Source organism: Oryza brachyantha, chromosome 7, assembly GCF_000231095.2.
Source record: "Oryza brachyantha chromosome 7, ObraRS2, whole genome shotgun sequence".
Taxonomy (NCBI): domain Eukaryota; kingdom Viridiplantae; phylum Streptophyta; class Magnoliopsida; order Poales; family Poaceae; genus Oryza; species Oryza brachyantha.
In genome coordinates this window covers 2,553,347-2,564,799 of record NC_023169.2, presented here as the reverse complement: position 1 = coordinate 2,564,799, position 11,453 = coordinate 2,553,347, and the positions used below count along the sequence as shown (strand labels likewise).

Genomic DNA, 11,453 nt, shown 5'->3' with positions numbered 1-11,453 from the left:
AAAACACACGAATTTGAGGAGAGAGATAGACTCAAAGGATTTTTTTCATGAGGTTCAACATCTTGTTAAATTTCCTCCAAAACTTGTATAGAAAGATTCATTCCATAGGAATTTTATAGAATTCATTCCTTTGATTTAAAGGGCTTTATAGGAAAAATTTTTATAAGAATAAAATTCTCTAAAATTCCTATAAAATTCCTTTGAATCAAAGTAGCCTTGGCATCACGTGCCCGCGCCTGGTGGCATGCTTCTCATGGGCCAACAGACAATGGCTACCGCATGAATGGCACCAATTGAACTTAAAATAATCGGTTGTATGCCATCATGAAGTTATGGACTAAAGTTTCGTCCATCTTATAGATGGATTATGGGCATCTAATTTCTTCGATTCTTTTAACGTTATTGATCATTAGATCATCGATATTCCAACTCAGCAAAAATATCTAACCATATTTTCTATTTCTAACCACGTTTCTTTTATATTTTCTAATCAGATCATAATTGGTTTTGAAAGCCATTTGAGCTTGTGTGAGTACAATAACGTAGCATCCAATCCAGGAGATAGGCGATAATTTGCACAGGCTTGTATCACTTTATCCATTGCTACTTTCAACATGTTTCGCTGCCACACTTCATGATGTACGATACCATGCATGAGTACAAGATTTCCCCCTATTTTCATTTACTATACTCCACAATTTGTGTTAGGCTCTGTCTAACAACTCTTCGTACCACCACGCTAATTTATACACATGAATGCATTATTCGATGTATTTGTCATCGTACATTCTACTACTACATACCCATGTGGAACATAATAGACCTGGTAAAGTACCAGGGTCATCCTAATAATTTTTATAAAATAGTTTTTTTTAAAAAAATATAATCATCATTATCTATCACCATGATCAAAGAGAGACTTGACTGGGTATGTAGGATCAATTAGGTATCACTGCATTCCGTATATAGTTATATATCTATAATTTAATATATATGTGCGAAGATTTAATTATATTATAGTTAGGCCGTGTCGAAGGTGTAAATGATAACTAAAAGTGCCTAGCAATTAAAACAAGGACACAATTAAATTCTACCTACTCAAAAAAAGATTAAACTTCCCATAGTTTTTATGTCGCACAAAATTACCGAGATCCACGTCACCCCTACCTAGTTTGATGTTTCTGTCCTACCCTCAAAACCAACCCAGGTGATCAGCAAATTTAATTTAAAGATATTTCTTTTTGACAAGAACAAATTACAATAAGAAAGAAAATGGAAGAAAAAGAAAAGAAAAACCCTGGCCTTCCAAGTCGCCACCACCAACCCCTTCTTCTTGGATCACCATCTCCATCTCCTCCACCAACTCCCCACCCTCCATCTCTACCTCCACGGCTCCACCTCCACTCCACCTCACACGCCTCATCGAGCTGCCAAGAACCACCGCCTCTGATGGCCGCCGCCGCCGCCACCGTCTCCGTCCGCTTCCACCCGGTCGCCGCCGCGGGCCGGCGCGGGGGCCGCCGCCTGTCGGGGGTCATCCGGGCGCAGTCCGCCCCCGCGGCGGCGGCGGCGCTGACGCAGGACGACCTGAAGCGGCTGGCGGCGGTGCGCGCGGTGGAGCAGGTGCAGAGCGGGATGGTGCTCGGGCTCGGGACCGGGTCCACGGCCGCCTTCGCCGTCGCGGAGATCGGCGCGCTGCTGGCGTCCGGGAAGCTGAGCGGCATCGTCGGCGTGCCTACCTCCAAGCGCACGTTCGAGCAGGCGCAGTCGCTCGGCATCCCGCTCTCCACGCTCGACGACCACCCGCGCATCGACCTCGCCATCGACGGCGCCGACGAGGTCCCGCCCCAATCGCCCCTCTCCTCCTTTCTGCACCATCATGAATCGTCCATTGTTTTTTCATAAATTGAGGGGAAAAAGCCTCTTTTTTTTTTCGGATTCAGCTTTCCATTGCCTGTGGCACTGGAAGGTTTGACTTAATAGCTTTCTCATGTTGATCATCTTTGATGAATGGGAGATGTGTTAAGCCTATCTGTTGTCCTGCTATCACTTTTCACGAAGGGAAGATGAGGCTTTTCTTTCGGTCCTTACCTTACCTTGCTATCTTCCCTCTGGAGAAAAAGTTGTAGCTTTGATGATCCTACTGGTAGCTTTATGAAGAAAAAGCAGGACAAAAATGGAAAATCTTTTTAAGTATATGGTTGTGGCCAAGGAGTAATAAGGAGCTAATTGACAGCCCAAATAGGAGTTCACAGTTTAGAGCAATCTTAGCCTGTCTGTCAGTTCACACACTGCGCTCTTAGTGGCATGGACTTCAGTGCTAAAGTCAAAGTCAACCATGCAAAATTTTCCCCATTGTACGACCTGCGGGTGGAAGATGTGGTGCATTTTGGTCATGCAGAGTAGGCTGTACAATCTGGGAGCGTTTTGTCTTTGGTCATTAGCAATATGTTTCTGTTGTAAAGGGGGTGGATAGGAACTAGCAAGTAATACAATGCTTTAACAGTGATGATAAAGTCAGTAAAATTACACCAATATTATGGAATGTTGTCGTTTAAGATTTGGAACTTTTACCCCTGCGATTTTCCAAGCTACCATTTTATGACTATCTACCTCCATTTTGGTATTAAAACAGGTCGATCCAGACCTTAACCTTGTGAAAGGGCGGGGTGGTGCCCTTCTCCGGGAGAAGATGGTCGAGGCCGCATCGGACAAATTTATCGTTGTTGTTGACGAGACAAAACTAGTTACCGGCTTAGGAGGGAGTGGTCTAGCCATGCCTGTGGAGGTTGTGCAGTTCTGCTGGAAGTACAACCAAGTGAGACTGCAGGAGCTATTCAACGCCGAAGGGTGTGAGGCAAAGCTGAGATTGGATGAAGGCGGCAAACCCTATGTTACTGACAACTCAAACTATATTGTCGATTTATACTTCAAGACGCCAATCAAGGATGCACTGGGAGCTGGGAAGGAGATCTCGGCTTTGGAAGGCGTTGTTGAGCATGGGCTGTTCCTGGACATGGCGAGTTCGGTGATCATCGCTGGATCAGATGGTGTCAGTGTCAAAACAAAGTGAGTTTTTGGTTTAGTCGTTGCTGTGTCAAATTTACGATTTTTGGTGTAAAAGCAGGCAATAAGATGCTTCACTAATAATTGAATATAATCTTCCATTGCTGGTTCCTCTTGTAACATGGTTTATCTTGGATATAGTTGTGGGCAAAGAATCTTACTTGCTTGAATCTTTCTAATATGTTTTCATGCATACTTTCCTAAGCAGATGTCTGACCAATTTATCTTGCAAACCCCTTGATTTACAATCTTCTTATAAACGTAGTGTGAATGGTGTGTCAGGCCGTTTCTTGACATGACAAGAGGTGGACCAGTTTATGGTTTTGGTGTAACCTTGCAGCTGTGAAAATATGTGTTATCTTTTTTTTTTCATAAGAGGAAATTCCAACTGCCAAACCCAGAAATCGTGCAAGACAGCAAATGGTAACTCTGAAACAGTCTTTGGAGAGCAGATTACAGAAACTGGAACAGAGTCAAATCACAACTTTTTTCCAGATATCAGTAACATATTTTTGAATTACAGAGAAATGATATCAAATTACACCAAAGAGTCGGCCTTCCCCAAATGCTCTGACAGGTTCTTCTCATTCACTCCAACAGATAGCATCACCAAGAGGGACGAAATTAGGCTTTTCTTTAAAAAAAAAAACAGCTACGCTCCAAATTAGATTTTTTTTCTGCCCCTTGCATTCTAGTACTGCACAGTAAAATGACTCATTTCTTTAACCTTTGCGAGGAAAGCCACTCACTTTAGGCTTAACAGGCTAACTACAGCACTGGATGCTCTGACTGGGCCATTCAAGTATTATCACCAAGAGTCCTTAACTTTAAGCTCTATTTGGCAAAGCCTCAAATCGATCAATGTTGGACTTGAAGCTTGTAAGTGAAATTAAAATAGTTTAAATTTTTGTATTTCATCAAAAATAAAAGAAAAACATAATGATTGATCAATATGTTATTTATTATGTAATTATGGATCTAGATTATGGATTTGTTGAGTTAGGACAAAGAAATCTCAAACCCTCAAGCCTTTTTTTTAAAAAAAACAAACAAAAAAAATCTCAAACCCAGAGCTGTACCAAATAGGACTAAATCTACGAACGATTGACATCAATCCACAACTCTTGGGAAGTCCATGTTTCAGGAACCTAGGGATGGGCACGGATCAGCCCACGGATAATTCATAGCCAACTCTAGTTCACATCGGTCGCCTGATCATTCAAACTGGTTATAGGTCTAGGTCAGTTGACAAAATGGAATAAAGGCCTGTTTTCCCATTGTCATAAATAAAGTTAACAGCATGTTTTTTTTTCACAAATACTCCAAGTTTATCCCAAAAAAAAGGGAGAAAAGAAAAATAGAGAGGAGATTGTCACAAAACTGAAACTGTACAGGGTAGCCTGAAGCTAATTATTGCAGGTTCAGGTTGCAGTTGCAGGACTCTCTGGCTAAGTTACAAGGCAGTACTTCCTTTGAAGCTCTTTGACAACCATATGGCTGTCTCTCTTGGAGACGCCTTCCCAGGCCCAAAGGGCTTCAGCAAGATCCCCAGCTCCTCAAACCTCTCCTGCTGCAGCAACTGGGCACTGAACTCAAGCAATCCTTCCAGTGCCTCTGCTCTTTGCCGATACGACGTCGTGTCGAACCTCTTCTGATGCCTCCATTCTGATGAGCTTCTGATCAGTGGGTTGTCAATGCCAAGAAGGCTGAGATCACAAGTGTCGGTGTAGTAGTTTTCGCTGTCGCTTCGGAGAACCTGGAAGGTGCACTTGTCCTTGGTGATCGATTGGTCGATGATGGATGGTGGAGATGAGTTGGTTGTGGGATGATGCAATGGTTCATCAAAGGATGGTATTGGGAATTCGGCAATTCTGTCGATCCGAGGAGCGTTAACTGAAACATCAGGTGATTTCAGTCTGGTAAGAATGTCAGCACCATGATGTCTCTCAGGAGTTTGCAACATGTTCAGGGGGAGTGATGCTCGTCTTGTAGCTTGGCCCACCCGTTCAATTGAATGCTTGGATGCTGGAGTCTGTCAGAGTTCAATGTCAAAGCAACAGAATGTCAAAAACATGCATAAATGTGTGATCTTTCTTGAGAAACACAAAATGATTCGAAATTTTCAATCATGCACTTGACAAATATCAGGTACAGAAATGTTTACACATGCACTTACTATTGCAGTTAGAATGAAAGGTTACTTTGTTTGAAGATTAACTTTTAGTAAAATTCATTATGAACAATTACTGAATTTTATCATTAGTAATCATTGTTGGGAATACTATTCCCAACAATCATTATATGCTAACATTTTGTATGCTAAAATTCTTCATACCTCCTTGTGAGCTCCTCTAGCATGAAATGTCTTTGAAGGTTCTAGTCGCCTTCTAGGAGTCGATGACGCCCTTCTTGGAGTAGGAGCTGGAGATTTAGTTACTTTTGAATTATTTCCCTGTGTCACTTCATTGACAACTTTCTCGGTAAATTGAACCGGCAAATCATCCATTGGTTGATTTAGCAATTCTTGGTAATCTTTTGCAGTTCCAGTAGAACTAAGATGGCCATGGTCAGCAGTAACTTTGTCAAGTTTTACAATCCTATCCACTTTAAATGAATGGCAATTGTTGTATTTAGATTTCCAATTGTTTTCATCGTCAGAAAATGCAGCCTTGTTTGTGTCACGGTTGATAGAAAATTTAGCTGGGAAAAGATTGCGAGCAGGAATCGACTTCAATTGGAGTTCCAGTACAAAGGGTTGAAGGTGTGGGTGCTTAAGCAGTTCTGCAGCCTGAAAAACAACATACAACATTAGGCAGTGAGATGCATGAATGGGCTCAGAAACTAGAGTGATTATGATTTATGAAAGGTGAAGTTAAAATAGTATATTATATGGGAGAAACACATACACTTGGTCTGTGATCTGGGCTTTTTCGCAGCATGCTTTTGATGAGCCCCCTACTGTATGACAAAAAAAATATGATGAGAAAATTTCAGAGATGACAAAACTCTTGGGTTCAAATTGTTATATTTCAAGGACTGAATTTAAGTTACTGAGGATCAAGGGCTTACAATGCACCAGAGTATATAGTAGGTAGAGGAGCGAGAACCGACTTGCTTATCTTGTTTATCAGTGTCTGCATATCCTGTTAGGAATTATAGATTCATCTAAGTTAGAACTTTTGGTGAAATCAATGGCAAATGGAATACTATGGTTTTGTCACGGCTACTTACAAATGCTTTAAATGCAGGCTTCAAAGAAGTCATCTCATAGAGGCAACAGCCTGGAAATTTCAGGTGTTTAATAACCCTTTTAACCAGGAGAAGTATGCAACATTCAGATTTCAGAAGAAGACATGCAAGTGAATTTCAAGAGGAACCCTTACCTAGTGACCATATGTCAGACTTGGAACCATATGGAATATCAGCAAGAAGTTCAGGGCACATGTAACTGGGAGTACCCACAACCTTCAGAAATAATGCATTATTGTATCACAATCAGAAGCAATTTAGGAAGAGAAACAGACGAGGGCAGAGCAAGATCAACTTACTGATGAAGCTAAATCGTCAGAAGTCAATACTTTGGCCAGCCCAAAATCACCTGTTTCAGAGATTATATTCCAAACAGAAAGGTATTACCATCATTTATTTGAACTAACTGTTTAAAACATGTTTATTTTCTTGCTGATTTTACAACAGGATGCTTACCAAGCCGTATGTTTTGATCCTTTGTCAGAAATATATTTGAGCACTGAAAGAATTTCACAGCAAAATATGATAAGTAATCAGCATGAGTTCATTGTAAAAGCATAAAGGTTATGATTATAAGCCTTTTAGATGATAAGGATTATGAATATAACAAATCAAACCTTCACATCACGATGAAGGATATGATTGACATGCAAGTAATCAAGTGCCATCAGGAGCTGCACAAGCCACACACAAAGTCTCTGCATGCAGAAAAATGGAAGTTCAGTAAGCAGAATGCACAAGTACAAAACAATGTCATAAATTATACAGACTCTAGTCATTTTAGTCAACCTCTTCTGAGAAATGGTTATTGTTGGCCTTCTTAATGGCCTCTGACCTACACAAAAGAAAGCAAATTATCAGAACTCAAAGTTAGATTTCCAGGTACAATTCAGAGCTTATTGTCACAAGTTACATACATGTCTCCTCCCTCACAGTAGCCAATCACAATGCACACATAACAACCCTGAAAAACAACAAAATCATTTAAACCATGATGAACATCTGGACCATTTTGTAGGACCATTTAAATATTCAAGGCAAGGTCCAAGAAAAAAAAAGATTGACCTTAGTATACTGCCAATATGTACAGCAAGGAGAGAGGGACCATGCTCACCTTCTCCACCCATGAATCTTTGTATTCCACAATGTAAGGGTTCCTTACTTTTGCAATTAGCTCCATCTGTATTAGAAAAAACTCATCAGTTTTGGACATGATTAAGGTTGATAGCTGCATTAGTACTAGACCATGACAAAGAACAGTCTGCCATGGTCCATGGAACCAGAGAGCAGACCCTTAGAAGACAACAAATAAATTTGACCCATTTGAATATTTAAATCCTCTCAAGCTCTGTTTTCTTTTTGTATGTGTACTGCAAGCATGATCTTTTTCAATAAAATCATCGCTTAATAAATCAACAAAACCTAAAGTCATTGAGAAAATCTAAAAAATGATATTGACAAATGCCTAAGTCTATGAAATGACATTGACGAATATAAGTTCTAAGAAATGATATTATACAAACGAATTTGTCTAAGAAATGTCATTGCCGTTAGGTTTCCATTTATTTTTTACCGTTAAATACACTATTCATACTATAGAACTTAACGAAAAAAGTTGACGGAACCCTAACGACAATGATATTTCTTAGATAAATTCGTTTGTATGATAGCATTTTGTAGAACTCATACTTCTCGATGGCATTTCTTATAATTAAGTGTTTGTCAATAACATTTGTTAGATTTTCTTAAAGTCATTTCACATTCCCCTTCCTAACTTACATATGGCTGTACCAGCATGGATATGATCTCAACATTTGAAATTGGGAATTCAGAAACAGGACCACAAGAACAGTACCCAAACATGAACAATGATAGAACCTTTTTTCACAACCTAAGCTAACTTGAATTGCAAGATATCACACTGCCCAAAGGGGATAGAAAGTGTCAAGGGGACCTCTTGGTGTGCTGATCGGCGGCATCTGTCGGTCTGACGGGCAAGTCTGATCTTCTTCAAGACATACCTGAAATCATCCATTATTCAGATTTTTTTTCAGAGAGTAGCATCATGTTGCAAACATCCTAGAAAGCAATGTATGCATGGCACAAGAAGGAAGAAGACTATACTCTACCAAACCATCTGCCTCACCTCTTCTTCTCAACTCTGTGTCTCACCAGGAGTGCTGAGCCAAATGACCCCTTGCCAATTTGCTCAAGCACCTCATACTGCTCCATTTCTTGGAGAGCCCAAATTCAGATTTTTTTTTTCTTCTCTGCGATGAAAATGATGTTAGTAAAGGGAGCTGCAAGAAATTTATCTGGAATTGTTCAAATGTGCCCCTGCCACATTATAAGTTCTTGAGATGGCTCGAGATATCATGTCATTCAAAAATTCAAAATCCAAGAGGGTTCTTGGATTGGGAAGAGATGAGCCAATAATGCTTTTGCTTTCAGTTTGAAAGCACATTGGCAATGGATTGCCTCAGGAATTCATAAGTCATGATCAAGAAAGAAACACATAGATGACAGCAAGAAGTGCAATTAACAATTATAGCTATGAAAATGGGAACTTGATATCAATTTGCAAAACAGTAAGCTCTGGCTCAACAACCTATGCAATTCCTAATTGTCACACAATAGGACAGCATTTCTAGAGAAGAAACAGATGAAGAACAAAGAAGGAAGAAGAAGAGGAAGAAAGCATACAGATGCTTGGAAAATAAGAAAAAAATGCATTAATTCGAAGGCAAATCGATTCCTGGAAAGCTTGAAGCTGCATTGATATTTGGAGGAAAAGAAGATAACAAAAATCCAGAAAAAAACCTCTAACCTGGACACAATTGGATGAATTGAAGGCCGTGTTGCTGCTTCTTCTTCTTCTTCCTCACTTGCCTCCCATTTTTAGAGAGAGAAACTGCACCTGAATACCTGATGGAGCAGACAGAGGCTGGCTCTCTGCTAATGGAGGGCTGCCTGTTTTTGTGAGAGGTTTCAAACTTTTCAAAGTGCTAGAGAGAGAGAGAAGGTGGTGGGAGGCATACACATTCTAGAGAGAGAAGATAGAGATAGAGATAGAGAGAGATTTGACTGAATTTTCTTTGATGATTAACAATGGTCCATGTACTGAACATTCTTAATTGGGCTGATTCGTATCACCATTTCTTGATCGCGAATTTCATACGCGTTTTTGTACAAAGCTAGCTGTAAAGAAATAAAGCCCCCAAGATATACGAAGGGTTAATTATTAGTACATGCAAGCAAGCATTTCTGCCACAATTATTAGGCTTTTTTTATCTGATGAATTTTTTACAGTGGAAATGCATGGCTAATTGCATCATGCAACAGAACGGGGCATGGACGGTTCATAAGTTTGTGCAATTGTCATCACACCTAATCTGTACCAATCCAGCCTTAAATGAACATAACCCCATCAGAACAACCGAATTGATATTGAGCCCATGGTGCTAATTATTGCACTGGTGTACTTATGAGATGCATGTTCTTTTCTTGAAACCAAGAAACTACTGTACCTAAAAATTATCTGGCAATTCAGAAAAATGTCCAATGTTACCGTGGGATTTTAGAGCCCCCCCCCCCCCCACCACTTCTTTTTTGCTTCTTTACCAAATTATTTCCACAGATTATTTGCTCCACACTTTTCAAAATACGATTTATGAAAAAACTCCCACCTTTATTTTTTCACTTTTGCTTATGCTTATGAGTCAAAATTTGAATTTTTAACCTTAAATTTAGAGATGTTTTGGAGTTTTTTCACTGAAATTTATTTTTTAGCATTAGTTTTTAAATCGCCAAGAATACATATTAAAAGTTTTATTCACAGACTATTTTTTATTTACAAATATGTCGTTTGGTTTTTTTCTATGAAACAGTCAAACAATCACCCTCTTTCTTCCGCTGCATTGCCTAGAGCCCTGAACCACCTTTTCTAAGTTATTTGTTAAATTTATTTCTTAAAATATTTAACTTATCTCTATAATTAAAAGGATAATCCGCAGCAATAATATAATAAACAACCAGTTTCGAACCCAACAACTAGTCCATGAAAATTTCCTGTGTTTGCAAGGTCTAAACAGGACTTTACTCAGTGTTCTATTTAAATTAATAATCTGTTTTTTTAAAAGGAAGCGTAGGAGAGCTGTCGAATTCGATTAAAAAGGAGAGGAATATGAATTCGATGCCAATTGGCTTTATTGGATGGATGCAGCACCGACGTTTAATAGTGAGCTCCTACAAACTATCAAAAGCTGTAGACTCTACTTAACAAGAAAAAGATGCCACACACGTCGCATTAGTAGCTAGGGTATACTAACTAATACATGATATATATATATACAGCTTTTATATATCAAATTGGACTCAGCAATTAAATCTAATTTTTAAAGGCTTTATTACTTGCCTTTGCCTAACCAATCGATTATATTCACTACTTGCTTACTTGACCACATCACCTCAAGAAAACACTGCACATTCAGTTAATTAATCTATCCATTATGTTTCTTTCAGACAAAATGGATACTATTTTAATCATCTCCGTTTTCTGTTTAGCAGCTTCTCCATTGATGAGCACACGCACACACACGTGCAGACTACAGGCCACACGTGTGCACACAATTGCCAATCATCATAATCATCATCATCATCAAGTCTGAAACTCTGAATTGTGACAAAATTTCAGCCATAATTAATTTGCGTTTGGTGCGTAGCACTGAAGGCTGTATCTGCTAAGAATAGTTAATTAGCTACAGTGATTCAAGCTGCTGATTTAGGAGGTAATCATGGGAAGTAGGGTTTCGGTTAGGACAGGGCCATCATCATCATCATCATCATCCAGCATGCTTTGCTTTATCTCTTGTCGTCTGTTCAAGATAAGCATCATGCATCCATGCATGGATGGATGGATGGATGGATTGGTGACTTTGGACTGGATTTGAGAGGGAGAGGGAGAGAGAAGCGAGGTATAAATGCAAGGAGATTTTGGTGATGTCATAGGGCATCTTAACTTCACTGTTGAGCTGCTTGATTATTAGTGGATGGAGGATTAATGTTGGAGAAGGATGGATGACCATTCGATTGCCGTTGCCGATGGAAAATTCCTTCCATCTTTTTTATGTTGAGCTGTT

At 39.5% G+C, this 11,453-nt stretch overlaps 2 protein-coding genes across 2 annotated transcripts; one reads left to right on the top strand and one right to left on the bottom strand.

Annotated features, from left to right (window-relative positions):
- The first annotated feature begins 1,348 nt into the window (after window positions 1-1,348).
- On the top strand, window positions 1,349-3,202 carry LOC102703705 (probable ribose-5-phosphate isomerase 3, chloroplastic). Its single transcript, XM_015839745.2, has 2 exons — window positions 1,349-1,839; window positions 2,636-3,202. The coding sequence occupies exons 1-2, from the start codon at window positions 1,450-1,452 to the stop codon at window positions 3,071-3,073; spliced, it is 828 nt and encodes a 275-aa protein (XP_015695231.2). The 5' UTR covers window positions 1,349-1,449; the 3' UTR covers window positions 3,074-3,202.
- Window positions 3,203-4,335: 1,133 nt separating this feature from the next.
- On the bottom strand, window positions 4,336-9,447 carry LOC102721378 (serine/threonine-protein kinase Nek3-like). The gene is made up of 15 exons (XM_006657433.3): window positions 9,143-9,447; window positions 8,462-8,585; window positions 8,270-8,336; window positions 7,430-7,495; window positions 7,233-7,279; window positions 7,105-7,150; window positions 6,933-7,013; window positions 6,772-6,814; window positions 6,615-6,664; window positions 6,450-6,531; window positions 6,298-6,347; window positions 6,136-6,209; window positions 5,973-6,024; window positions 5,402-5,854; window positions 4,336-5,098 (listed from the first exon to the last, which is right to left on the bottom strand). Exons 2-15 carry the CDS (start codon window positions 8,545-8,547, stop codon window positions 4,520-4,522), a joined length of 1,776 nt encoding a protein of 591 aa, XP_006657496.1. The 5' UTR covers window positions 8,548-8,585; window positions 9,143-9,447; the 3' UTR covers window positions 4,336-4,519.
- Window positions 9,448-11,453: the final 2,006 nt, after the last annotated feature.